General features: G+C 43.7%; 5 protein-coding genes across 5 annotated transcripts in view; 3 read left to right on the top strand and 2 right to left on the bottom strand.

The window, feature by feature from the left end:
- Positions 1 to 220: 220 nt before the first annotated feature.
- On the bottom strand, positions 221 to 4432 carry wdr54 (WD repeat domain 54). Its single transcript, XM_069699666.1, has 10 exons — positions 4303 to 4432; positions 3803 to 4085; positions 2776 to 2838; positions 2510 to 2576; positions 1959 to 2015; positions 1752 to 1879; positions 1485 to 1585; positions 1093 to 1255; positions 786 to 860; positions 221 to 641 (listed from the first exon to the last, which is right to left on the bottom strand). Exons 2-10 carry the CDS (start codon positions 4025 to 4027, stop codon positions 510 to 512), a joined length of 1011 nt encoding a protein of 336 aa, XP_069555767.1. The 5' UTR covers positions 4028 to 4085; positions 4303 to 4432; the 3' UTR covers positions 221 to 509.
- A 57-nt stretch (positions 4433 to 4489) lies between these two features.
- On the top strand, positions 4490 to 7074 carry LOC138621530 (uncharacterized protein C2orf81 homolog). Its single transcript, XM_069699665.1, has 4 exons — positions 4490 to 4541; positions 5331 to 5583; positions 5695 to 5901; positions 5996 to 7074. Exons 2-4 carry the CDS (start codon positions 5344 to 5346, stop codon positions 6836 to 6838), a joined length of 1290 nt encoding a protein of 429 aa, XP_069555766.1. The 5' UTR covers positions 4490 to 4541; positions 5331 to 5343; the 3' UTR covers positions 6839 to 7074.
- A 665-nt stretch (positions 7075 to 7739) lies between these two features.
- On the top strand, positions 7740 to 22935 carry nol6 (nucleolar protein 6 (RNA-associated)). Its single transcript, XM_069699878.1, has 26 exons — positions 7740 to 7875; positions 8049 to 8270; positions 8393 to 8509; positions 8629 to 8808; positions 8917 to 9085; positions 9242 to 9376; positions 9535 to 9698; positions 9828 to 9948; positions 10068 to 10126; positions 10252 to 10353; positions 10457 to 10572; positions 11469 to 11646; positions 11913 to 12035; positions 12781 to 12929; positions 15882 to 15957; positions 16836 to 16976; positions 17113 to 17230; positions 17529 to 17683; positions 18068 to 18231; positions 18464 to 18616; positions 18736 to 18833; positions 19091 to 19215; positions 21430 to 21519; positions 21632 to 21829; positions 22334 to 22435; positions 22564 to 22935. Exons 1-26 carry the CDS (start codon positions 7837 to 7839, stop codon positions 22711 to 22713), a joined length of 3444 nt encoding a protein of 1147 aa, XP_069555979.1. The 5' UTR covers positions 7740 to 7836; the 3' UTR covers positions 22714 to 22935.
- Positions 12928 to 15932, bottom strand: LOC138621668 (E3 SUMO-protein ligase ZBED1-like). Its single transcript, XM_069699896.1, has 2 exons — positions 14093 to 15932; positions 12928 to 13970 (listed from the first exon to the last, which is right to left on the bottom strand). Exons 1-2 carry the CDS (start codon positions 15590 to 15592, stop codon positions 13422 to 13424), a joined length of 2049 nt encoding a protein of 682 aa, XP_069555997.1. The 5' UTR covers positions 15593 to 15932; the 3' UTR covers positions 12928 to 13421.
- Positions 22936 to 26775: 3840 nt separating the features above from the next.
- aqp3a (aquaporin 3a) overlaps positions 26776 to 27586 on the top strand; it is a 7316-nt gene continuing 6505 nt past the window's right edge. The window contains exon 1 of the mRNA XM_069699920.1: positions 26776 to 27519. Within this exon, the coding sequence (XP_069556021.1) occupies positions 27412 to 27519 (108 nt within the window). The 5' untranslated portion in view covers positions 26776 to 27411. The remainder of the gene's footprint in view (positions 27520 to 27586) is intronic.

The following is a 27586-nucleotide window of genomic DNA, read 5'->3' as shown; positions in this document are numbered from 1 at the left end:
CCCATGTTAACTGACATGAGTGGCCTGTGTCTTGTGGTCTGCACACAGTAAGCTGTCACAAAGTGGAATTTCTCAAATGGTCTGTCTGTGGCCTACTCCATTCTGCCCTCTAGTGAACTCTGTCTGCGTGACTCTGTCGCTGCCTTAATTTAACCCACAGCCCCACCTACTGTTAAATTTGTGAAGTGCAAAATTAAAGCCCAACCTAAACAGCTTTCTTTATCAAATGTTTACTGGTGCAGTTACAGTATTTGAAACAATAATTATGTCAGACAGAACTTCTTTGTAAAGCTACATCCACATAAATATGCACGTAATATATGTGCAGACACTTTAAACACTTTGCATTATTTTGTTATATGCTTTTGTCCTTCTAACTTTTGTAACTATAGAGACAAAAATAACATTAAATACTTTTCCCAAAATATATTGCATTCAATATACAAAATATACCAAACTCAATGTACCAAATTCACATTCTTACATTCAGCCTCCATGAAGGCAAAGTCCTACGACTGTACATAGCGGATAATCTCACTCAGGTCATAGCCTGTCACCGCAAAGGCATAACCATCGCCGTCACAGAACTTGGCTCCGCAGATTTGTGTGTCCGTCACACACTCATTGTGCAAATGGGAAACCTAAGAGGGAATGAGGAAAACACAAAGTCAGAGTCAGAGAGGAGGAGGAGAAAAATGATCTGATGTAAGTTAAAACACGTATGTGCCTTGATTATAAACAGAATTTAAGAAAAAATGTATGTATTCAGACTTAAGGCCAATTACCTCCACAGTGTTGGTTTCTGGGGTCATAGTCAAGTGCCACACCCTGACCAGAGAATCCTCAGCAGCAGACAGGAGCTAAAGCACACAGGGAGATGGACAATCATTAAGTGGTATGCGATATGCTGAAATTATTCCCAAACCTGAACCTGAACCATCTGAACATGCTTTAGTCCTAAATAATCTTTCTAAATTGACTAATTATTGTCTTTCACCAAAAAAAACTATTATCAACTTTATTTGCATATTTGGAAAACTGTAACTGAACCAAAAACATGTCTGTCTTAGACATTTGGTTTCTGCGCCTCACCAGTCCAGAAAAAGGAGCGATGTCCAGTGAGTATATCCAGCGAGCGTGAGCGTTGATCTCGGCGTGCAGAATTCCCGTGACTGCCTCATAGAGACGGATCTGGCCTGTGCCGTAACCTGCCACCACTGTACCTTTCCACAACTTGACAGATGAGCAGCTCATGCTGAGAGCGATGAGGAACAAGGGACAGCGGAAAAGATTATAAATGTAAGTAGATGGGTACAACAGCATATGAAGAGAGACAGATAAAAAGGAAAGTAGGAGCAGAAGAGGAGTTAGTGATGATAAATATTCACTGTCTCTATTAGCTGCACCACTTCTTTTTTTTTTTTTTTAGCTCAGTTTTACATAATGCACAAATTAATGAAACTAAGATACAATCAACGTCATACTCCAAACCAGGGATCTTGTTGAGCAGCTGAAATTCCTCCCCAGACTTCCACACACACATGGTGCCCTCATCATCTGTAGTGACCAGATTAGCTATGCACTCCTGAAAAGACACACACAGCAACAGTGAATGGGATTATGTAATTCAAAGAAAGGTTGTAGTTCCTAGAAGTATTTTTTTTTTCATGTATTTAAATAGTTTGAACTTTATCAACAAAAGTTCAGATAGACAGACCACAGACAATGCACACCACTGAACAAACACACACCTGACTGCCAGAACACTCAGCGGCCATATCGGTGATGGACTCCTTGTGCTCCTCCAGGACCTCAGACAGAGTAATATTACTTCCTTTACTGGGAACATCAAATACGAGAATTGCTCCAGACGAAACGCCTGAAGAAAGAGACAAGCAGACTGTCGAGTTTTGCCCTTGTGAATGTATGTAAGGAAATATATTTTACTCAGCACTTACCCACACAGATATAATGCTCCCACACTGCTGATATCCCTCGAGCAAACACTGCCTGTGCTGGGACAGAAATTACGTTCCGTGAGATTCAATACAAAACTCTGGGTCAATTATTTTCCCTCACATACAATTGTGTTTGCACATACTTGCATTCATAAACTTTTGTATAAAACGTGCATGTAAACAGAGATAACAGTGTTTGTGAGTTAGCCTGACAAATCAGAAAAACATTGTGCATACAGTGTCTTCACTGGAATTGTAGTTGTGTAAATTTAATTAAGTCAAGGTATCCTGAAAATGTTTTATTTCATTATAATAATAAGGACCTCCCACTGATGTTTTTAATTATGTTTGTGTTATGAAGATAGATCGAATGTGCTGACAAGTTTCCAGGAAATACACAATATACTCGTCATATTCTATTAACATGGAGAAATCACACCACATCGTATCATAACTTATTATACTGCATCAAATAGTACATTTGATTATATTCATCCTACTCGGTGAAACAGGACATCTACAGTACACCCACAGTTTCTATGTAAAATTACCTGTTGGTGTTTCTGGAGTATCCAGTGCATGCCAGTACACCATGATGGAGCCATCAGATTCATATATCTAAAAAAAATAATAATAATAAAAAAAAAGGATTCATATAAAAGTTAAAAGCATAAAAAAAACACATATTAATTTGTTACTCAATGACATAGAGGCAGTGTGGACTCCTGTATCATCACGATATACAACCAACAGCCATGACAAGTAAACAAGGAGCAGATGGAGCAGATGTGGCGGAGAGGAACAAACCAACGCTCACCTGGATCCCCTTCTGAGAGGTCACCACCAGCAGGTCACGAGAGGGCAGAGCACAAAATGCAGCCTGTTGCGAGACAATTTCAGTATTATGGTTATGATCCAGCCAAATTCAAATACAGAATTCAAGAGCAAAAGACAAAATAAAACGATGCTAAAAGTCACCGAGAAACTTGTCAAAGAATGTTGTTCATGATTTTTTTTTGTTGTAAACTTTGTCAGCGGTTTGTGCGGTGGTATCTTTTCTTGTTTCAACACTGCACTCCAGATCACTGCAGTTAAAATTCAACAATAACTATGACCAATTCAATTTTATTTACAGCGTGCCAAGGAACATGGCCGCGATACACTTTACAAACAGAAAAGAACAATCGCGTTACAATATGCATGTACAACAACATGCTAAAAACCTGTTAGAATTCAATATCAATACAATCATAATGTTAAAGGAAATGTTAAAACAACACGCTGTAATATGCAATTCATGGAGAGCAAGGAAAGCATAGAAAAGAGATGGTTCGGGGTCACTCTTTAGCTTTAACAAAAAGTCGGATTTTAAGATTATTCTGTAAAATACTTCAACTTAAACTGGATGCTGTTTCCACAGGAGAGGAGCCCGGTAACCAAAGGCCCTGCCTCCCGAATTATTCTACTTCTGGAAACTCTCACAGCCCCTAAGAGGGTACGAAGACATCTTTAATATAAGATGGAGAGTAATTGTTTAGGGATTTTTGTGTTGGGAGCAGAAATTTAATAGTGCTGACTTTCAAAATTAGACTTGTTTGAGGGTGTTTACATTGAGGCTGGAGAATACTGATCTACAGCCCCTTTTCGTGCAGAGCTCCCCCCCCCCCCCCACCCCGATTTTAGTGATTTAAAATGAAATCGATTATTGATACTGTTATGATAAATTGATCTAAATGTATTTTGATTTGGCTACGATAACTGAGGCTACACTTCCAAGTGCTGTTCATCTCCATCGATCTATCTGATAGGTGTTTTAGGTGTTTTCAGTGCCGCTGCGGCCTGACCTGCATGATGAGCGACGTACTGGTGGCCACGTTGGGCTCCTTGGACTGCAGCTGACGGTGGGAATAGTTGAGGCCGTCCCAGGACGCGCTGACCATGTTGACGACATTGGCGTGGACCACCGTGAAGTAGGTGAGGTGCCGCGGGGCGATGCGCAGCACGCTGAGGTTGTTGTAGAGCGCCGAGGCGCTGTTTTTTATCTGGATGCTTTTCTCCTTGTGATACATCGAGCTGCCTTCTTTAAGCGGCGCCAGGTTGCCGAGCGGCGTTTGATCTGGTGTCACTCTAATAAAAAAAGAAAAAGGGAGACGATACAAAAAGGGTCACGGAAATTCAATGACACGTTTCCTTAAAAGCGTGCGCCGCTGGTGAGCCTTCGCGGCCGACGGCAAAAGCTAAATACTTAGAATTAGCAGCAAGCTAGGTGTGTTAGCGAGAAGTTAAGTAGCGATAGCTACAAGTAGAAGAGGACGCTTGCTTTTGGGTGATGTATGGCACATACCCTTGCTTCGGATTACATCAAATGTGTCGCTGTCTCCATTGGCTCTGTCGTGCTTTGAGTATTACACAGGCTGTCAACGTGGACGAAGCACCTCTCGGGTTTGGTTAGCAAATCGGATTACCTTCCGCGTCCTCCGCAGCCATAGAGACGACGTACGCGTACGTCCTACGTCATCTTTGCGTGCTCGGTTGTTCAGCAACCGCACACGACACGCAACGTAGAAGATAGAGAAGAGTAAGGTAAAGTTGTAAATAAAGAATAATTCACTGGAGCTCCTGACGGCATAAAACTGGTAATTCAAAAGTAGTCGACTGTGATGCGGTCGGAGGGCGATTCGGTCAGCAGTTTTGACCGTGTTTTAGACGCTTAAAACGGACACGTTTAATATCGGGCCCCCCGGCCTCCCCCCGCGCCAGCGTCATAGATTCGGCTCACAGAGCTGGGGCATGTTTTATTGTTTTAAACAAACAAATCAAAGGAGAGCAGCCCACCCGACTAACTTGTGAAGAAGGGAGCTTCACAAACTGAAAAACGGGTTTATTATTTGTCATATTGTTGAGAACTCTTCCTTTCCTGTCTGGATGATAAGGTCATAAGTGATGTGAGACTGTTGAGACCATTGGACTGTAGGAACCAACTTACACAAATATTGTTAGCTTCCTAATATAGAACTTGTTTAGATTGAAGAGGAAAATAAATAGTATGAAAAATGGTAGACATCTGATGTGACACTTGATAAAAAAAAAAAAAAAGTTGCTGTTAATTTTACAATCATAAAAGTATATCTCAATTTACAAAACGTTCTGCTTTTTTTGATGAGCATGACTGGATATTCCCCATGCATTAACTGCATGAAAACGTCTAACTCTGAAACATTAAAAGTTTAGATATACTGTATTACTATATATATACTGTACTATATTAGGGGGGGTTAACTCCTTTACCCAGTGAAAACATCAAGTTATTCATTGTCACAAACATCGTGGTTTTCTACCACTTGATAATTTGCGTTTCATATTTCACACCAGCCTCTGAGCCAAGATGCCCCGCTCTGCATCCAAGTCCCATGCTGACAAACGTAAACCAAAGTCTTCTGCCAAGAAGACCACACCTCCACCGCAGGACCTGGAAGAGGAAGACATTACCCCTGGTCACTTAACTCAGGCCCAGTGGACCGACATGTTGACCCAGGACGAAGCGGATGAGACAGTGGGGGAGATCAAGGATGAACTGTGCAGCGAGGTCATGAAAGGCTGTTTAAAGGTGGACATTGAAAGACAGGTCAAAACAAAAAGACATTATGGATAAAAAATAATAGATCTTGCTTTAATTGATTTCCAGCATACATGTACATATAAAATCTATAACGTTGTTTTTTTTGTTGCCATTCAGCTTGCACCTTTCTGTGTATCCTGGGCGAAGAGCTGCCTCATACAGACCGTAGAGCACCACTTCCTGTGCCTAGATGAAGGAGACGGACCAGAAGAATTATCTAGAACAGAAGACTCTGAACCTGTGCCAGTGATTCCAGATGCCTGGGCTCAAGGATGTGTGCCTGTTTTAAACACTACCCATCAACCTCTTAGTGCATCACCAAAGGTATTGTTGCCTCTTCATGCAGGTTTTCTCTTCAAATGTTGACGTTATCTGAAGTCATGTCTACAGTATATTTTTCTATATTCTTTTCTAACAGGAGGCTGACACTGGGCAGGTCCCAGCGCAAAGAGAGCCTAGATTCAACCAGGAATGTGAAGTTATGGCCCAAACAAACAGCTTTCCAAGGCAAGCTACAAAAGAAACAAATCTCAGGAGGCCCGTCAATGACAAGCACTGCAAAGCACTTAGTCCTCTGCCCCCACCAAAAACTAATAGAAAGAAAAAGCAACAGTTTAATTTACCTCCCAAGATTGTTCCATGCAAATTACTGCCGTCACTGTCCTGCTCAACAAAAAAGGATGTGGAGGTAGAAAGTAAAAGCAAGGGACAATCTGTTTCTAACCGTATGACTGGTTCAATATCTCAGCATAAGAACTCCCAACCCATCCCAAGGCTGGATCCGTCCTGTTTGCCTCAACATTACATTACTCCTCAGTTTGAGATTGTGGATAACAACAACACAAAACCCGACACTAAGAAACCAAGTGGACTATCCAGACTGGAACTGAGAAAAAACAAGCAGCAAACTGAGCAGACAGTAAAATCTCTGCAACCACTAACCAGCTCCAAGGATCAACCAGAAAAGTTTAAGAAGAGGAACGAGGAAGATGTCTACCCGAGGAAATTGTCTCTCTACACACAAAGAAAGGAACACATCGTGCCTGGGCCTCTACGGCTGGACACAACGGTCTTGGCCAAGGGTGTTTCTCTCTTGGATCCCCAGGCAGTTGAAATGAACCCTCTAAAATGTATCCATCCTCCCCAGTCCACCAAGCTGAGGCCGATACGGAGTAATCCAGCTTTGCCACTGCTTTCAGTTGATGAGTTTACCTCAGGTCCACCACCACTGGTCACCCCATTGTTTCAGTCCAAGAGTTGATTACACGTAGAACATAATGCGCCACACATGTTGATACGACAACACGTCAGTGTCTGATGCAGGTGAAGTTGTAAAAAAAAAAAAAATCATTATATATGTTTCTAAATGATTCTGGCTCAATCCAAATTTTCCTCCGTGTATTTGTGAGCTACTCTGCATTTGCAACACAGTAATGTGATATGCTGCGTTTTATAGAAACAAAATGTCCAATAAATAATAGCACTTTATAGATTGTAAATCCAATATATGCGTTGTCATTTCTTTGATTTCAATTAGTTTGTTTTTATTCATCTTTTAGTCGTACTGACTGTTATTTTATGATATTATACAAATCAATACTAATCCTTTACATACACAGTTGCCAGTTTATTAAGTACACCCAGTAAGCAGTCTAGTGCAATCTCGTATGCTCGCATGAACATGACAATGTGGTGGCAGTTTGTGACGGTAGTTTCTTTTATTTTGATCACCTTAATTATATGAATGAGAGAAGGCTCATAAACAGAAACACATCACTGCATAAACTGTTAACATGCACATAAATAGCTGCTGCAAACATCTGTGACACATGTATAGCAATAAAAAAAAAATGGCAACACAAGTAGGTAAATGTGATCGTCTTGATTTAGTTTCGGAGATTTTTTGTTGTTGTTGTTGTTGTTTTGTTACTTGATTTGAACACAAATGTACTGACTGCATGACTCTTGTTTGTGTTTGCAGTGCTGTTTGTAATACTGTTCCTGACACAGAGGTGGCGCTCGAGCAACAATCGTTAGAGTGCTCGTGCAACCTACCTTGTTGAAGCCGGTCTACGAGCCGTGAGCCAATCATCATTCAGGGCCGCCGCTTCTCACCCAATCAGGGGAATATTTTGCCTGGTAGCATGTTTCACTAACCCTTCGGCACATGTGAGGAAGGAATGGAGCAAAAGTAGCGTTGATTAAAAAAAAAAACTATCAAAGTACCGGAATTTACTTCACTTTGAAAATAGTTCCGACATGAAAAAGAAGCAGACAGTTGCAGAGAACCCAGCAGAGGTGAGACTGGCGATATTCAGCAGTATTTTTAGCTGCTTGGTAGCTTGAAGACAGCGGTTTTTACTTTCTGGTACACGAGTGGCGCTTGCATGCTTTGCCTGAAATGTTGTATGAACGTTACTTTGGTAATACTTGATCAACCTGAGTCAAGCGGAGCTGCTGTTGTCTTACAGATGATCCCCTCAGTCTCCTCCAATGAGGAGGAGGAAAATCAGGCTCCCGTTAAAGCCAAAAGGAGCAAACCTGACGGCGCTGGACAGCAGGAGGAGGAGGTGGTGGTCTACCACCCGGTGAAGCTGTCCCGCAACGACCTGTACAGACCTCCTACAGCAGAGGAGCTGAACCAGCTGAAAGAGACCGAAAGCCTGTTTCACTGCAGCCTGCTAAAAATGCAGGTGAGATGATGTACATAAACCCGAGAGAAATAAAAATGGACAAGGCTGCCAGGCCTGTTCTCTTATCTAAACAACCATACACATGTTGACAGTAAATGCATTCAATCTCTCCCCGACAACAGATGGAGGAGCTGCTGAAGGAGGTCGCCCTGACTGAGCGCAGGAAACGGCAAATCGACTCCTTCATTCAGACTGTCACCACGTTGCTCCGGGCTGTGCCGGATTCACCAGAGGTCGAGGTATGTGGTAGAAAATCCTTATGATTGGCCATAGATGCTCGACTCCCATTAATTCAGTTCTCCAAAAATTCACACACAGACACCCATAAACACAGTTAACACAATGTCTCTGTGTTCAGGTGAGTGACCTGTCGTGGCTGTTGGGTGCAGTTAAGGTCCCTTTTCTCCTGGTGCCCAAAACAACAAAAGGCAAGTTCCACATGGCACCTCCTGCTTCTGTTGATCTGATTGGCAGCTATCCACTGGGCACCTGCACCAAACCGCACATCATGGTGGACCTGGCTGTGACAATCCCAGCTGTAAGTCACCGTTATATTTGAAAACTTCAGTATGCTACGTATGACAGGGTAGGCATGAGATTACAAGAGACACTGATGTCTTCTGTCTGCCCATCTTTTTGTCATCAGGATGTTCTCCACCCAAAAGATGTCGTGAACCAGAGGTATCCAAGGAAACGGGCTCTCTATCTGGCCGGCCTAGCCCAGTATCTCACATCCTCCTCAGACATTGGGACCATGCGTTATTCCTGTCTCCATGGGAACCGACTCCGTCCCGTTCTGCTGCTGACTCCTCCGGGTATTTAGGTTTTCATTTTCAGCGCATTTTTAAAATTCGTATAACCTTTACGAACAACGTTTGTAGTTTACTTTGCGTGTATTTGACCTGCAATCGTCGGGTATGTTTTGAGGGTTGATTGTGAGACGAGGTATGTTGTGGTGTCCTCTCCTTCAGACACAAACTCCTCAAGCTTCACCGTCCGTGTTCATGCCTCTCCACCTCCTGGGTTCTTCAAACCCAGCCGTTTCCACCCTCAGAGGAATAACATCCGCACAGAGTGGTACACTGGACTGCAGACATCCCAATCTGGTAAGATCGTGAATTAATACACTCAGCTAGCAGCAAACAGATATTTTAATTAAAAAAGAAAAACGTAAAATACTTGTTCAGAACCACAAGGTTTATGAGCTCAAGTGAAACATTACTTTCACCGAGACAAATGTCTTTTTCTCTTTGTTTTGTTCCAGAGAAGAGCGAACCTCCCACCCCACATTACAATAGCTCTGTTCTGGGGGATTTACTGCCCAGGGCTCACCTCCAGTTTCTTTCTGCTGTCAGCTCCCAATGCTCAGCGTTTACCGATGGGGTGGCTTTGCTCAAAGTCTGGCTTCGTCAGAGAGAGCTCGACCAGGTAGGAGGCTCCCAGTGGCACCCTGTCTTGTTGCAAAGAACTCACTTCCTTCTTTTTACGCGATCTGTGTTTTCCTCTGAGATCGTTTATTTCACCTCACATCTGTATTGTTCCCTCAATGTCTTATAGGGCACTGGTTGCTTCAATGGCTTTCTGGCTTCAATGCTGTTGGCCTATCTGCTGATGACTCACAGAATCAGTAACACCATGACAGCCTATCAGCTGCTTCGAAACAGCTTGAACTTCCTGGGTAAGATATTTTAAAGTCCACTAAACCATTATCTTTTCACATATTTAAAAATGGAATTGAGGGTAGTTGAACAGTAATTTGTGCATCAACAACTTACCCACCTCTCATTTAACCCTCAGTATCTACAGACCTGACAGTTAAGGGAATTACCCTGGCTAAAGATCCAGACTCTACAGCGGTGAGTGGTCAAACTCAAGTTTTAAAACTGTAAATGTATGCATGTATTTCCTTCAAGCTTTCAGTTACCTCATAAATTACTCTTCATTATCCACTCTTTCTTTTTTTCCCCCCTTTTCCCTGCAGCCATCTCTTGCAGAGTTCCACGATGCTTTCCAGGTTGTGTTTGTTGACCCTTCAGGACATCTTAACATGTGTGCCGACATGACCGCTTGTACCTACAAACAGGTAAATACTGTAGAATAACAGGTGTGTTGGAACACAATCTTTTTCCGTGGCGAAATTAAAGCAACTGGTTTTGACTGTTGTTTTTTTTAAATTTTGTTCTCAGCTGCAGCACGAGGCGTCTGTGTCAATGCAGTTCTGGGACAACCCCACAGTGGACGGGTTCCACAGCCTTCTCATGACCCCCAAACCCATGATAAGAACAAGTGACCATGTATTCCTGTATGTTCATCAGCTAATGCAACTAAAACAAGTACATCCAGTACATCTTGCGTACTACACCTCAACTTATAACAATACAATTTATATTTGTATTTTCAAATTTCCAACGATCCTTAACTGATGTGTGTCCAAAAAAAAAAAAAAACAGGTCAGGCAAAACAAATTACCAAATTTAAGCTAAAGATATATTTCATTGAAAACATGTTTTTCTACTTATCTTATTTGCCAAATCTAAACAGTTTGCACAATCCAGATTCTGTTAAAAAAAAAAAAAAAAGAGAAGCACATTTTGCACTCCTCACAACAACTGGGGAGTCTTGAATGACTTGACTGATCCTATCAGTCATGTGGCCGAAATTGAACCGCATGCTGGAGCACAGACAAGATTGGATGGATAGCACAGAGAAGGTTGTAAAAATTTAAATAGTTCAATATGTGGAGCACTCCTGCTTTTTTCCAAATATTGGTGACACATGTAGGCACTTGGAAACATGTTGAATACTGTACAGAGACACATCTTTTATATATATATATATATATATATATAATCAATGAAATTCAGTGTTATACAGAAAAAAAAATAGATTCTTGAGTTCTCCCTACTTCCAGCTGTGATTGTGAAGTTTCCTTAGAGGTGCACGACTTGCTGGTGCAGTGAAAAATAAATGAGCCCACAGTGAGTAAAAATGTGATGGCAGCAAAACTGCCCAGGAACTGCTTGGGATTCAGAGAGTTTAAAGACACCTTCTTCTCATACACACAATTACTGTCAGGGTCTGTAATGTCCAGGTAATATTGATGCCGCTTGAAAAAAAAACACCTGACAACCACCTGAAATCACACGAGTCACTTTTCCTTCGAGCTCTTTTGTTTTGTGCTTTTCATCTCCCTCTCAGGTTGTGTGAGCTGGTGAAGCTTCAGTCCAGCTGTAAGAAACTGAATCTCCTCAGTGAGCTGATGGACCACAGTGGAGATTATGTACACACTGCACTCCCTTTTATTCTGTCTCTGCTCCAGCGAGGACTTGGCCAAAGGATTCACCTGCTCACCCACTCCCTCTCTCCTGACGCAGAGGTGAGAAAGATTTACATTTAACAGCTACAGCCATTAATGTCTGCCTTACTCAACTGGAAGAATTTGCATGTTGTTGTTTTGTTTTTTTTGTTTTTTTACACGGATTACAAAGTTTGGATAGAATCGGCACGACTGTAAAAGTACATGTTTTTAACTCGAAGCAATTTTCGTCCTCCTTTGTAAGTCAAAAAAAATGTCCTTGTGTAATAATATTTTAGTCTTTAAATCACTTTCTCCTGAACTTCTTCATTTCTTTTTCATCCCAGTGGAGTGTGGAGAGTGAAGCGCCAAAGTTCAAAGCTCAGCCTCCCCTCTCCTTTGGTTTGCTCTTAACACCAGAGCTGTCAGCGTCAGTCCTGGAAAGAGGCCCGCCAGCAGACAGCCCCAAGGTAACCTCACCTGCCTCTGTGCCCCTACATGTTGTACTTTAGTTCTTGTTATACCTGTAGAAGTTAACGATTCAAGATCATTTTACATCGGCCAAATCGAAACTGCAACAAGGACAGAGGACATATATTTTAGTATTGCATTCCTACTCTATGCCATACATTTGTTATTAAGGATTATTAATTTTACACCTTGCGTGTGAACACATGCTAAATGTAATTCTTTTCTCATGCTGAGAAAGAACTGCTCAGTGTACTCCATATGTCTTTACTACAAGTAGGGTTGTAAACATTTTTATGAATAATGGGATCAGTTCAGATTAAAGATTTGAAACTTGCAACTACTTGCAATTTACCGGTCGGCAACATTCTGCCAGTTTACACCAAAGCAACTAGAAGAGACGGCGTAACATCTCCACAGCAATGACTCTCTGTGCTTCCGAGTCGAGCTGAAACGGGCAAGTTCGCACTGCTGCAACGTTAAAGAACAGTTTTGTCTCGTCTTGAATCTTTGCTCTTAATTTGGCTTCATCCTTCCTCAATAATCTTAACGAATGTGACATTTATGTGGCAGATTATTTGTGGTGTTGCTGGCTTTAAAGAAGCGTTTCTTGTAGCACACAAGAGGTGAACTTGTCGTATTATGGTGGAGAATATTTGTTATTTTGCCGACTTTGTTTCTACCATTTTTGTATTGCCATGCTTGCACAATGATGTTTTATTAACTTCAGCGGTGTTGTTCTTCTAGGCGGCTGAATTTCGCCAGCTGTGGGGCCCTCGCTCCGAGCTGCGTCGCTTCCAGGACGGTGCCATCACTGAAGCTGTGCTGTGGGACGGAGAGAGCGTGTGCCAACAGAGGCTGGTCCCCAGACAGATCATCACACACTTGCTACAGCTGTATGTATATTATCTTGGCACAGCCGACTCCGAGATACAACAGAAGTGACATTAATACTGGCAGTAATACAGTCGTGATTGTGGCGAGTTACTCGCTGCAACAGGTAACATGGTGACGGGAACAAGCTGGGGATATTTCTTCTGATATTTTCTTTTTCCTCTCGGTTTTCATCTTATTTTGTCGACTTAAAAAGAAGTCCATTCCAAACGTACAATATGTGCTCATAGCCACCATAAACACAATGTAATGCATGTCTTCAGGGAGTTGATATTTGGTATTGAATGCCAAAGATTTGTACTCACTACATATTTCCCCAAATACTGCTGACATAATTTCATAATTGACTCACTGCCCACAGTTTAAGGACATCAAGTTAAGTGAGGTGACGAGACAAATCTCTGGGTTTTAATGTTTTTAGGTATGGTTCTGATGAATATTGACAGCAGCTCCCATCTCCCCAGCCTGTTATCAGTCTCTCTCGGTCGTGCAAGCTATGCATTTCTGTTCACAAAGATCATAATGTCAACATGCTCCGGGCTCAGTCTCGTGCGCATTGTTGCGAACGTCTGCCCAGTCTCCGACAATAACGACGGCAGTGATACCCCCGGGACGCACAGGTAGTGTCTCGCCAGAGTCGCGAGTTTCGGAAATCTTGGTCCGTTTACCCTCCACCAGTCAAGAGGGTTTATGTCCAGTGAGGGAGCGATGTCTCTCAAGTAGTAATCTACCTGAGCCTCTGAGTCCGTGGCGTAGGAGGAGCTGTAGTTGTCTCCCAGGAGCAACACCATGGTGTTCTTGGTGTCACTTCTCATTTGCGAGGGCAGAGCCACCTGGCTGATGTCGGGTGTGATCAGGGTCTCGTGCTGTTCGTCCTTTGTGGCCACAGTAGCAGTTATCACATCGAGTTTTGAAACCAGTTCGTGCAGTTTAACCTTCGCAGCCAGCCTCCCCGTCGGCGTCAGGAAGCTCAGATGTTTGTGTCGAGGGTCCAGCATAGAGGCGATCAGAGCTGGTTTTGAAGCCAGGTTTTTAGAGTCAACCTGCGGACGGTTAAAGGAAATAACAGTGATGAAGAATAATGTAAAGATAGTGCAGATTGTTCATCTGCAGCAATATGTCACTCAAAGCACAAATTGAGATTCGGCATTCATGTCATGCATACCTCCATGTGATTTCTAAGTGACTTCTGAACTTTTAGCTTGAACTCTGAAACTTGTTCGACATCGTTCTCTTTTGGCACGAGGTGAGTCTGAACGAGGCTGAATGTAATTGGGTAGATGTTTGAAATGGACACCTCTGTCTCGGCAGATATGACCGTTGTTGCCCATTTCAGCGTTGCCAGCACGGGCGTGAAGTTCTCTATTATCTGCCAGCAGTCGTCTTCGATCTCAAGGGTCTGAGCTTCCTGTCTGTTGGTGATGGTGCGATCAGAGAGGACGGCTTTTATGGCCCACCGTTGCTCGAGCAGGTGTTGGAACATGTCACAGATAGTGTCCCATCTGGCTTTGCTCGACTGGACAAGCTTGTGCTGCGGCAGGCACATTTGCACCTGCTTCTGCTCCAGGGCCTCACTTGCCAGCAAGTTGTGATTGAAGTGCCAGACGAGCCTCCCTGCACCGACAATGATGCGGACAAGATCCTCGCTCAGCCCGTCGCTGACCGCCAGCTGCAGCGTCGTGGCAAAGCAAGTGGCGTAGTCCCAGGTGACACGGGCGCACGCTTGAGCGGACGGGGCGCCCCGCGGGCCGTTGTGAACGCACGCGGTCACTTTCCCGGCGACGCCCCACGTCCGCACGGTCCCGAGCAGCTTCTCCGTGACCACGTCCGGCGCGGCGCGGCCGTCCGACGGCAGCTTGTGCGTCTGCAGCACGGCGGACCTCCCCTGCCAGTCGTCCGTTATGAACGAACAGGACACGGTGACGTACCTCTGAAACGGGAGGGCGGTCCAGAAGTCGGCGGTGAGAGCCACCTTCTCCACCCTACCCAGCTGCACAACCAGCTCCTCCACCTTCTCGTGGAAATGGCCCTCGATGATGCGCGTGACGTCGGCGGGCGACGGCATCTTATAGCTGTGCACAGTGTAGGCCAGCAGCTCCCGAAAGCCGTCCCCGCTCACCACGCTGACGGGAAGCATGTCCTTCTCAATCATCCTGGAGATCAGTTCGGTCACCTCGGCGTGCGTTGCCGGCGACACGCCGTCGTTGGGCACGGCGTCCGGGTGCTTGTTCTTGATGTGGTACATCATGCTGGTGGTGCTGCTCCTGTACTTCAGCTTCGTGTCGCACATGGTGCAGTGAACCTCGTCGTCCACTTTGACGAAAATGTCCCACACGGAGCTCCTCTTCAGACGTTTCCTCTCCCCGTAGTCGCGCTCCGGAGGCGCCCCGGTCATGTTGATGCTGGGCGACATGACGGCCACGTGCGCGACGTCCGCGTTGGACGTGCTCTCCTCCTCCTCCGTGCACCGGACGCTGCACATCACCGGCTTCTCGTCTTCGTCCGGCGCCGCGGACTGATGATGCCGACTCATGTGGTTCATCATGGAGCTGGTGGCTCCGCCGCAGTACTTCAGCGTGGCGTCACATTTCGTGCAGCGCACGAAGGTCCCTACTTGTTCGAAGCAGTCCCACACGGAGCTCCGTCTCCTCCCCGTGCGCTTCATGCTTTCTGCAGCCGGTCTACTGGCTCATCCGGATGGGTTGTTTTGTTGTTGTTGTTGCTGTTGTTGTTGTTTTTTTGGCGTTAGCAAGCTAGCGAAATGTTAGCGCCGGCTGTTAACGGGGACATAACGGGGACCCGGAGGGGGGAAGGGAGAGGGGGGGGGGGAGGGGGGGTAATGACCCCGTTTTCACTCCGTTACATGCACTAGCATCAAATTGTCTGCGAGGTGGCTGTCGCTACGGCTTAAGTCTCGTTTTGAAAAAGAGAATAATATATTTATTATCCACTAGGCATGCAGACATCCCGGAGTCCTGCGTGCGATACGTCGGGGCGATGGTGGATGACGTCATCGAAACGGGAAGTGAGGTAAACCGTTGCGATTGAATTTTGATACTTTTTTTTTTTTTTTTTTTTTTGGACATCATATTAAAATAATAGTTTTCAATTTGTATATGAATATGCTTGTTTTGAAATCTTGCGCTTTGTACAGTGTTCGTTTATTTTCGTGGGGTTTTGAAATCCTGTCACTGAAATGCGTTTCTTATGGCCTTAACTGTAATGTTTATATAATTACAAACAGTGGTGGAAGGAAACAAAGTATACATTTACTCAAGTACTCGTGTGCATTCTTGATTTAATTTAACTTTATTGGACTATTTAAATTTGATACGACTTCATACTTCCACTCCACCACATCGATTTGACAGATTTAGTTACTTTTAAGATGATGATTTGACATAGCAAGATTCTATAATACAACACGTTGTTGAAGCCTAATAAACCAGTGGTTTCCAACCTTGTTGTCATCTGACATTTTACAAACAGCAGTCTGCAGTCAGGGTCACATTTCAATCATTTATGAGGTGTTAACAGCTCGACCAAGCAGCGATTTATATAAAACTGTAAACAAGTTCAAACTATATGTGTGTGTGTATATATATATATATAAAACGTATATCATTCAGAGATACCAAACCTGTACTTTAACTTTAATACTGTTGAGTAGATTATTTTTATTTTTTTTCCTTGCAGGGCTTTTACTTCTAATGGAGTGTTTCTATATTCTCTGTATTGGTACTTTTATTTAAGTAAAGGATCTTAATACTTCCACTACTGATTGCTTGTTATTTAGAAAATGGCATAGACCACCACAAGAGGGAGTCAGAGTTGCTGTTTCATCACTAAATATGCTCCGTAATAATGTGCATGTACGGCATTCGTTCAAATTGTATTTTGATCTTTAGGTGCCAAGTACTGGAGAGGAAGAAAGTTTATTGGTGGTTCAGTCTTACGATGACCTCAGCAGAAAACTGTGGAGGCTGGAAGGTCTGCCTCTCTCCATCACGGCAGTGCAAGGAGCCCACCCAGCACTCCGATACACACAGGTAACGGCTCTCATTAATGCAGTACTCAGTAAGAGTAAAACTGAAGTCATTCTGCATCATTTTTAAAGCCTTTGTTCAGTTTAAATTGTGAATTTGGAACTTGTTGCGGTTCTAAAATGTCAGTCGTGCATTGCAGGTGTTTCCCCCTCGGCAGCTGAAGCTGGACTATTCCTTCTTTGACAGAGAAAAGATTTCCAGGGCATTGGTGCCAAAGGAAGGAAAGCCCTGTCCTGCTTATATCACCCCCATCACAGGTTTGTGCTTCATCCACCAGCAGCTATGTAAGATCTTGTTAACTCCTCTTTATTCTATTAAAAAAATCTAGACGTGTAGTATTTTCTGTTATGGCTGCCATCAATGGATGGATTTTCACCGTCTCCTATGAAACATAACTTTACTTGAGTTTTCTTTCTCTCTCTGTCTTTTTTTATTATCCGGGACAAGGAAAGGCAAAATTAAAGAACAACTGAGTTTACAAGTACAGCTACTCAACCACAGACATTCAGCTTTACAAACTCGTGTAACGATGTGTTGGTAACTCTGTTCCTGCAGTAATCTGTCACGTGGAGGGAAGTGGAAAGTGGCCTCACGACCGCCTCGCAATCCGACATATCCGAGCCGCATTTCACATCCAACTGGCAGAGTTACTCAAGAGGCACCACAAATATACCTGCTGGCCCTGTCCCACACACCTGGATGTCTGGAAGGTATGTTTTTGACTTTGTGCGTGTAGCACACTTGTCTGTGATCTGATTTAGAAAAAGGTGATTTTATAGGTGGAATCTAATTATAAGTTCGAGGGATGGCCAGGCCAAAAACGTTTGCAATGTTTCCTTTGCAGTTCACAGTATTCTATGTATTGATGTTGTCTTGCGATTTCACGCTTCATCAATAAAATTTACACGTTTACCTTTTAAGGTGAAATCCTCATCGTAATACAGAGAGCAACCCAACAATTCCTCCCTAAGAGTGAGCCATTTGGCGACAGTGGGGAGAACAAAAACGAAATTTTACCAGGGAGAAACCACTGACACGACCAGACTTGGATACGGTCATTAAGGGCTTTGCACGCATCTCCCCTTTATTTCCAGGACGGCTTGGTGTTCCGAATCCAGGTGGCGTACCATCGTGAGCCTCAGGTGCTGAGGGAGAGTGTGAACGCAGAGGGGCTGCTGGTCGTGAGGGACAATGAGGAGGCTCAAGCTGTGGAGATGTCCACCGTTCACAAGCCGCTGCTCACTAGCACATTACATGGGTAAAATATAAACAATACCACAGTGCTACGTGTGACGAAGCGGGATTCCTACCAGCTTTTCAACCATTTAAGTACAGTTGCGGTTTGGTTATAAGGTTTTAATTTTCTTCAACTTCTGTCCAACTTGTCTTGTCTTTCTCTCTGTGTCGTCATGATTTTGCTTACCCTGCATGCGCCATTTAAAAACAAAATGTTCTGCTCCATCTTATACATTTCGTCTTGTTGTTGGAAGGCTCCAGCAGCAGCACCCATGTTTCGGGGCCGTGTGTCGGCTGGCCAAACGCTGGCTGGGCGCTCAGCTCTTCAGTGACGACGTCACAGAGGACACAGCGGACCTGCTGGTGGCATCGCTTTTCCTGCAGCCTGCACCCTTCACTCCTCCGAGGTACCCGCCACTTGTGCTTTTCATCCTGTCCTTCTCCTTTCACTTGTGTGGGGCCGCATTTTCCCCAAACCTCCGTTTGTTCAGTAGGTCATGTGAGGGAATTCCTCTGTCTTCCTCAGTTCTCCTCAGGTGGGCTTCCTTCGGTTCCTTCATCTGCTCTCCTCCTTTGACTGGAGGAACAACCCGCTGGTAGTCGACTTCAACAACCAGCTCACAGGCAAGCACTCTCTCTCTCTCTCTCTCTCTCTCTCTCTCTCTCTCTCTCTCTCTCTCTCACACACACACACACACACACACACACACACACACACACACACACACACACACACACACACACCTTTTACCTCTTTGAATTAAACAAATACCTCCTGACGTCTTTCTTTTCACACACCCGACATACTTTAACATCCTGCCCATAGGCGCTGCTGTTTCGACGCCAAGTTTAATTGTTGTTTGCCTTTCTGTCACATGCAGCTGCCGACTACACAGAGATCAAGAATGGCTTCATGGCCTCCAGGGACTCTCTGCCTGTCATGTTTATAGCTACGTCGAAAGACAAAAAACGATCTATGTGGACCAGGCGAGCACCCAGCGTACAGGTCAGTGGGCACCCAAAACACAAATACACCAACATGCACAACAACGCATTTAATTTACATTTTGGTCAGTAAATATTTTTCAAAAAAGACCAAATTAAAAAAAGATCAGAAGCTTATAAGTTATTTTGACAGTAATTCACATATTTTTACAATAGGTTTACATATAAACAGAAATGGGGACTCATAAACAGCGGTGGAGAAAGGAGTTGCATGTTCTCGGCAGAGAGCAGTCACATAATTTTCCAATCCTGGGGCCTTTTCTGAGGGCACATTGTTCTCCTGGGTCACACTGAAAACATACAAAATCCAAAGTAAGACATAGATTAATGATAATTTACTGCTCATAAATGAGCAGCGAATACCTCTGGAAAGATTGACCAGATCAATTTCAGAATTTGAGATAATTACAGATGGACTTAATTATACAATTACATACCACAGGCAGATATCCATGTTTTTTTCTTAGAGCTGGAAATTGATTGTTCTGAAGTCTTTCCAAAACCTCATGTAAATCATTGATCTGCAAAAGCAGAATGACTAGATTTGGTGAACATTAAAATACCAAATTGTCAAACAATAATCAATATTCTACTAAAGAAGAAGATTCTGGGAAGAATCAACAATTATATCGACAGCATAAAAACCTTCTGGAAGCAATAATAATGAGAGACTGTCAGGTGTTGCTCACCAGTTGCTTTTCATTGCCGTCCTCTGTCGCGGTGAAATAAGTTGGATATTTTTGTTTGTGTTCCCCCGTTTGGATGTGAGCGTAGCTGTAAAATAGTCCTGTGGCGCATAGAAGTGTACAGAGAAGATACACGCAGCGGCCCGCCATGTTGCGCAGCTGACCCAGATAAGTTTCCTGTGCTCTCCCGCTTACAAGCCCAACTCTTAACAGAGAGCCTCTCCCAGCATCCTCCTTTATAACCGTGGAGGAGAGCAGGAACGACGTCACAGTGGCCTAATGCACTGCGCTGAATCACAATGCTCAGCTTCTGTAAGCTTTTCTTGGTGAATTTGCATGCCACCATTCTGAGACTTGAAAATGAAAGTGATTCAAAACAAATGGGTGATTTGAGGGATCCTGTTGGCTGTTGTCTCATTTCCTCTGAAAGACCACTAGGGAGCAGATTGCGATGGAGTTCATTGCTTAACAGAATGAATTTCGAAGTTCCTCTCTACATGTTCATAGAATGTAAAGATGCTTTGCATTTCTGGAATACCCACAAGACCGTGACCTCAGAAACGGTAATTGGTTTTCAACATAATTTTATCACTTGAAAGGGAAAGTGATTTCAAGTTGGTTAACAGTCATTTTGGAAATTGTAATTTGTGGTGCTGATGAGATGTTCCTAATACTTAGTCAGTCCATGGTTGACAAAATAACCATGTGCAGTTCAACAGCACCACAAATTTCCATCTCCAAAGTGATCATTAAAATAAATCAACACTTCTCTCATTTAGACTGAATAACAACTGAACAAAACCCTCAGGGAGGGAGGTTAGTTTTTTTTCCTGGGCTTTTGGATTCCACTTAATGCTTCACCTGTTAATGGTGTTAATGCTTGTGCTGATTGGTGTATTTGCCTGAACGATAAACATGGGTTAGAATCTGTTTATTTTGTCTTAATATTAGTCAATAAACAAAAACAACAAACTGTTGTACCTGAGGGAACGGTTTCGGTCAGGGCAAAACTTTCCGTTTGAATTGAGTCACTTGAATTATAAGTACTTTTTAACAACAGAAACGTAAACGGAACAAAAGACTGAAATTTGCACCAGTACATTTATGTTGCGTCTTCAAAGTGTGATTTTCTTTGAAAAGTGTTTCCAGTATTATGCTGTGAACATACTTTATTGGAGTACCATGGAAAATGAATCCTAAATAAGAAGTCATAATCAGCACCAATTTACTTCGTGTAAACACGGCTGTATATCTGAGTGACATAAGCATTTTATCAGATGGGTTTAAGATGGCAGTTCCTTGCAAAGCTCTTTCAGCAATCCCTGAATATGTCATTGGACAGTGTAATTCTTGGTGTTGCCTTTTTCTGGCTGCAATTTATCAAATTGAATGTGTTCGGGGAAATTGGTGTCGTTCCAGTACTGATTGACAGGGTTACAACCACAACGGCGATTTATGTATCGCGTGACACGTCCAAATGTTTTCACTGGAAATGTCTGACCAGAGCCACTCTTGAAACGCGTGTTCAGATGCTGCAGCGCGCGATGACGGTGGCCGCAGAGAGCCTGAAGGTGCTGGAACGGCAGCTGATGGACGGCAGCCAGACGCAAGATGTCAGGGTCAGTAAAAAAAAAAAAAAAAAAAAGTGCGCGACGCCTCTCGTTTTTCACCGCTAGATTTTTTAAAATGTCATTTTTAAGCACGCTCACACCGTCACCCGTGTTGGTGTAGGTGGCCATGCGTCCTCCTCTGGATGCCTACGACGTTCTGATTCACCTGAACCCAAAGCAGGTGCCCCTGCTCAACCAGGCGGTGGACCCTCCCACGGTCACCTTCAGCAGGGGGGTCATGTCTGGAGGGGCCCAGTCTGGAGGGGCTCTGCCTGTCGTCGACTACAACCCCGTGTCCCTCTACCTGGCAGAGCTGAGAGTGAGTCTTTTTTTTGTCTGTCCCAGTTACACCGCTCGTTAAAAGGAAGGTGCGATGTTCTAATAACACCTCGATGACTCACGGTGGGAGGAAAGTTGTGTGGCAGGTTTTTGCACGAGCAAGTCGCCAGCTGCGCTTCTTCGGGCCCGGACGGATATTCACCGTGACATCCAGCAGCCGCCTGACAATAAAACTGAATTACAGAGGAGATAAATACCTGGTAGAAAGTAGGCTGCGTATTAACATGGTTCACGAGGCAACGACACCCAAGCCTGTCTTTATTAATGCAGACTTTACATTGTCCTTGTTCTGCACCTTCTCCGCACACTCTTGTGCAAATGACTCGTATATTTAAGGATGTTTGTTCAGCCGGGGTGTTGACTTGTGAAACGATGTTGATTAAAATATAGGACCTCTCTTTGTGTCCGTGTCTCCCCCTTTCTGTCTCGCTGTCTCCAGTGTTAATTTTCCTTTTGGTTTCACACCCAACCTCATTCATTACAGGAGGCTTTTGGAGACCTGGCTCTCTTCTTCTGCGATCCCTTCGGTGGAACGGTGGTCGCAGTTTTATGGAAACCGAAGGCCTTCGTCCCCGTGCCCTTTAAGGTGAGGGAGAAGTCGCTGGCGTCCTCCGTTAAGAAGTATTATAGTGCTAATCACTTGCTTTGCGAAAAGCCTCGCATTGTATTTTCTCTTTCATTGCAGCCTGATGTTTTAATACTTCTTTTCATCAGACATCACAGGTGTCTGCTCGGAGCGTGGAGGTGACGGGAGATGAAGCAAAAACCATTCCCAATGTGGAAGCCATACTTCAGGATTTCAGGGTCATGGGGAAGGACTTGGTCAAATCAGTGGACGCCAAGACTGAAAAGTGGTCATTTTAGACACACACACACACACACACACCACTTTCACAATATCCATTCATTTTAGAATTTAACAGAAAAAAGGTGTAATGATACCTTGGTTTTGAAAAAAAAAAAAAAAGAACAGTGGGAACATAAATGAATTTTGGGCATCTTGTTAAAGTTATTATGTATTCATAATATTGCTGTTAAAAAAAAAGTCATTTGTTTTGCAGAAGTCTAATAAATCCATATCTGCTGTTTGGATCGTCATTTGATTCCTATCATTGTATCTCTCCCTGGATGAAATTGTTGAAGGGAAATGATTTTTAGATGATTTTCTTGTTATCACTCATAACATTTAAGGTTGGGTAAAAATAATACTTGTTAATGTAGAGCTGAAATGATTGGTTGAGTAATTGATTCTGGTCAAACAACAGTAAAATAATTTGGCTCAAGGTTCTAATGTGAGGATTTGATACCTTCATGTTTTCTATGGCAATAAATTTGATATCTTAAATTTGGTGGTGTTGGTTGCACAAAACAGTCTGAATGCATCGGCACAAGCTCTGGGACAATGTAATGGGCTGCTTTTCTCACCTGACCAGGTGAGTAATCAAAAAAAAAAAAAGGTTTATTAATAATGAACTTCACACTTAGCTGTGCCCCTTTGTTCCTGTTTAGTGTAAACGCTGTTTGTGCATCGGTTTATCTTGAAACTGGTGGTTGGACACTACAAGCTGCAACAAAGCAGGGCACGAGGGTGCAGCATGTGTTGCATTGTACACAACACCTGTTTTAAAAACAAACTAGGGAAGCGGTTATCAAACACAGACCTGCCAGTGGACAGGGTGCGCTTTACACACGTGTTGACTCTTTGTTTGCTTCTTAAACATTCATGGGAAGATGTTCTGCTGCTTCTTTTTTTTTTAAATTATTTCTACAAAAATTGTGAAAGGGGCTCACGGCCACAACCTTGAACGTACACGTGTGACATAAGCTGGGGTCCAGATGCAGGCTGAACTCTCCGTGCGCATCGTGCTTGAGGTTGCGTGACAATCTCGTTTTCATCGTCGGTGAGATTCGTGTTGAATTTCAATTGAACAGCTTCTACAAGTTACTGGAACGGAAATAAAAATCCGAGATGCAGCGCAACTAAAGTGCTCGGAGGCGGCTAAGGTGATGAAACACTATTAAGTGCAGACTTTTTTTTCTTCTTTTTTTTTTTGGACCATCCTTTTGTTGGTCTGCAGTATGTTTATTCCGTCTTCACTGCGGGACACATGCACAGTAAGTAGGTGTGCTGATCGATGACGAATTGCTTCCCCACCGTGATAAGAAAAGAAAAAAAACAACAACATATACAAATTCTTGCCACGCTGACACATTCACCCGTGTTGACATAAATCATGTTCTTCCGATTACAGCATTGCGTAATTATGGAGAAAGTGGACATGTGCCAGTGAAAGGGTTCGTACCCCTCACGCAGGACTCGTTATAACACCCGGTGATGAATAATATCGCGCGGTTAAAACAAAGTGCACGACCAATAATATGCTGGTGACACATGTCTTGCAATCCTCGGTGACACACGTCTTGCGACAAATCGCCGTAAAACATCTGCATGAGCGTCTATAAGCGCTTCTGGAGTGATTCACCAAACAATTGCCAAACGTTTTCCTGGGAATCGGGAAGGCGATAACATATTCCCACTCAATGTGGCGCTGCAGTCTGGTGGCAGAACTCGGGGCATTAGTCAGTGATAACAAGACATAACATGACTGCAGAGTTCTCTTTCACATAGTTTGGACTGATGCGATGAAATGATCTTTTGTCAGGTCACGAAGGGCTTCAAACACGCGTGGCTCGTCGTTCCGTGGTAAACTGCAGACCTCCAGCCAGGAAGCAACAGTGGACTGACGCGTCTCTTAAAAGGCTGAAAGCGAGTGAAGACCTGGAAACGCCGCGACATACTCCCATTTTCTAAGCACATTAGCAAGGAGATAACTGAAAACGATAAACCGCTACGAAGTGTAACTCCTTCAATTTCAGTGTGTAGTTGTTCCTGACGTTCATTTGTCTTGCCAGGAACCATGTGCCAACTGGAGCCGTCTCCCTGAGAGGCATCAATCTTTCCGCACCTGTCTTGTCTTCCAGCACCTGATGGAAAACAACTGGCACTCCTGCTGGAGACGACCACATCTGTTATCCACATTGTACATGTGGCCATGAATCACAAACATAAAAAAAAACAGGGATCAGTCACATTCTGAAGGACCCTGAGGTCTTTAGGAAATGGCCCCCCAAAAAATTTTTTTTTTTTTTTTTTAAAATGCAACAAACTATATGCATCAAATCCCACTGTTTAATTGTTAGGGCTGGTTATGTGAGTGAGTGGGTAGAAATATTTGTGGGCACCACCATTGTTTTCACTTCACCTTTTACTGTCCTGTTACTGAAGCCAAGCTATTCCAGGAAAAGTTGTTTAAAACCATGTGGCTCAAAAATGCAGCTCCTCTGGCCTTTGAGATGAGATTCCTTCTGGAAGTCTAAAGCGATAACTTGAAACAGAGAGACAAAAAAAAACAAAAAACCTCACAACTACCTTTAGAGAACATGGTGAAAAGTTGGAGAAAAATGGTGATGCAAATTTGTCAAATGAGGATTTATTAGCAACCTATCGGATGAGTTCGCACCTGGAGGTAAAAGGAGAGATTTCTGTCCCCCCCCCCCCCCCCCCCCCCCCCCCAAAAAAAAAAAAAAAAATGTTTTTCTAAAGTGCCACACAGGCAAAGCATACTGTCTAGTCCTGCTCATTGCTTCCCCTGGCCACTGAAACCTATCCAGGCCTGCCCGGGGTAGAACGTTGGGAAACAACCTGGAAGGAGGGAGAGGGGGGTCAGACACCAAAAGACAATGGCTTGCATTCAAATTCATACCTTTGGGGATGTGGATTCATATCAAAATGAGGAGGAATGTCTGTGGGTGGGGTGGGGGTGAGGATGAGTTGCATCGGATGAGTTGCATCCAATTCCTCTGTAAAATGCTTTGTGGTGACCTTACTTGCGTCATCTTGGATCCCGTATTCTTGGGTACTCTTGGCACCAAGAACTCTTTTTCAATTAAAAAGAAGAGGAAAACAGCACTCCGGTTTTTTTTACAACCCCGTCATCTTCCTCCGTCCCTCCCTTCTTTGAGGATGCGCTGAAACTGTTCACTGTTAAAATGTTGCGCAACATTCGTGACGCATGAGAGATTTACGTGTGTGACGGGAACGACTCGGATCGCCTCGGTTGCTTCAGTGATCAAACACGTACAGTATGTCATTTCCGAGAACATTGTTTTTGATTTCTTGTTGTCATGAAGACACGGTGCGCATATGGCAGTGCAGTGGAATCTTTTCCACAGAAGATACATATGCTTTGACATTTCTTTTCATGAGCAGCAGTGAAGTTGATTATATTCTCCTCTTATCATGACAAAATAGGCATAGCTCCCCCCCCCCAAAAAAACAAAAAAAAAACTAAATCCAGACAGAAAGAAGCAATAGCTGAGAGCTTTTAGAAGTGGTAATGTTCTCACACCTCTATTGAAACCACACAAAGAAGGTATAATATGTGGTGATGAAGTTTCACGAGGGGGACAAAAGAACACCTCTGAGAAAATGAGTCGAGGGACAGAAAGGGGAAAACGGAGAGATGTGTGTGAATGATCCAGTGCTGGCTGCAAACGGGTATGCATTACAGTTAGGTGTGCGTTTTACTGCAAGGAAACAAAAATTGAGGATGTTTGGCTTCGTTCCAAGACGATGTTTTAAAATGCAGTTATTCGGATAAAGTTGATAAAGTTAGGAATAGGTTTTGTTTGTTAAAATGAGAGTTTTGCTTTGTGCGGCGAACGGAGGCCACATGAGAGAGGAAGAGGAAATGTGGAGTTTAGTTGATTTTCGGTGAATGAGCTTGTAGTGGTAAATGTTGAGGATGGCTAAAAGTGAAAGCTGAGTCTGGTTTGTAAACCAGGTATTTCCACCATAGGCGCACACGATAACAGAATGGGCAGATTTACATTGAATTGCTTGTAATCAAAATCAAAAGGGTGACGACACAAATAAGTCCCTAAATGCAGAGAAATGCTATGATCACGCTTATTATTAAGTGGGCCTTTCTTAATTCACTTCTGAGGGAAAGAGAAGAAGCATCATCAGTAAAAAAAAAAAAAAATATCATAGCAGCCTGATCCCCACGCTCATTCTCAAATAGCACAGGCAAGGAACTGAAATAAGACAAACGTGTGTTCAAACTTACATAATAATTTGAACTGGATTATATTTTGGAGCCTATGAATAGATGTGTTTTTAGGAGGATAAAGTATCTGGTGAATGAGGTCAATGCAGGAGCGGGCTTGTAGCACAGTAAAGAGTGTATGTATGTGAACGTGTGAGAGAGAAAGAGAGAGACAGAAAGAGAGAGAGAGAAAGAGAGTGAGCGAGAGAGAAAGAGGCTCAGCCAGAAAACCCAACTCTGAATCACACATGAAAAGCAGGGAGGAGTGGTGCAGAGGGTGGGTCCACGCTCAGGCTTAGCACCAACCCAGCCCAAGTCCACTCGGGCTATATAAGAGGAACCCAGTTCTTCCAGCTCCACAGCCACTAGGGAAACTACTCACTGTATCTGTGCGTGTGTGTATGTGTGTGTGTGTGTGTCCTCTCACAGTCTCATCAGCCTCTCAACAGAAATCATGGGCAGACAGAAGATTTATTTGGACAAACTGGCCCGGTTCTTTCAGATCCGTAACCTGCTGCTTCGTCAGGCCCTGGCAGAGTGTCTGGGCACGCTCATCCTTGTGGTAAGTGTGTGTGCGTGCGAGTGTGCGTGTGCGCGTGCGTGCGTGTGTGTGTGTGTTGATCTCATAC

Source organism: Brachyistius frenatus, unplaced genomic scaffold (assembly GCF_029030835.1).
Source record: "Brachyistius frenatus isolate BFR_SWC_R1_liver_20210118 unplaced genomic scaffold, ASM2903083v1 Contig_31, whole genome shotgun sequence".
NCBI lineage: Eukaryota > Metazoa > Chordata > Actinopteri > Embiotocidae > Brachyistius > Brachyistius frenatus.
Note: the sequence above shows the minus strand (reverse complement) of the source record. Positions and strands in the feature narration are given on the sequence as shown.

What these genes read in the sequence shown, in the direction of transcription:
- wdr54 (XM_069699666.1), bottom strand. Translation starts at nt 4,027, where the DNA reads ATGTATCACAAGGAGAAAAGCATCCAGATAAAAAACAGCGCCTCGGCG. An exon ending in CTGAGTGTTCTGGCAGTCAG is followed by an intron (nt 1,586 to 1,751) that starts GTGTGTGTTTGT and finishes GTGTCTTTTCAG; the next exon opens with GAGTGCATAGCTAATCTGGT. An exon ending in TCGCTCCTTTTTCTGGACTG is followed by an intron (nt 861 to 1,092) that starts GTGAGGCGCAGA and finishes TGTGTGCTTTAG; the next exon opens with CTCCTGTCTGCTGCTGAGGA.
- LOC138621530 (XM_069699665.1), top strand. Translation starts at nt 5,344, where the DNA reads ATGCCCCGCTCTGCATCCAAGTCCCATGCTGACAAACGTAAACCAAAG. An exon ending in AGGTGGACATTGAAAGACAG is followed by an intron (nt 5,584 to 5,694) that starts GTCAAAACAAAA and finishes GTTGCCATTCAG; the next exon opens with CTTGCACCTTTCTGTGTATC. An exon ending in CTCTTAGTGCATCACCAAAG is followed by an intron (nt 5,902 to 5,995) that starts GTATTGTTGCCT and finishes CTTTTCTAACAG; the next exon opens with GAGGCTGACACTGGGCAGGT.
- nol6 (XM_069699878.1), top strand. Translation starts at nt 7,837, where the DNA reads ATGAAAAAGAAGCAGACAGTTGCAGAGAACCCAGCAGAG. An exon ending in GCAGCCTGCTAAAAATGCAG is followed by an intron (nt 8,271 to 8,392) that starts GTGAGATGATGT and finishes CCCCGACAACAG; the next exon opens with ATGGAGGAGCTGCTGAAGGA. An exon ending in GGCGAGCACCCAGCGTACAG is followed by an intron (nt 19,216 to 21,429) that starts GTCAGTGGGCAC and finishes ACGCGTGTTCAG; the next exon opens with ATGCTGCAGCGCGCGATGAC.
- LOC138621668 (XM_069699896.1), bottom strand. Translation starts at nt 15,592, where the DNA reads ATGAAGCGCACGGGGAGGAGACGGAGCTCCGTGTGGGACTGCTTCGAA. An exon ending in CACTTAGAAATCACATGGAG is followed by an intron (nt 13,971 to 14,092) that starts GTATGCATGACA and finishes AACCGTCCGCAG; the next exon opens with GTTGACTCTAAAAACCTGGC.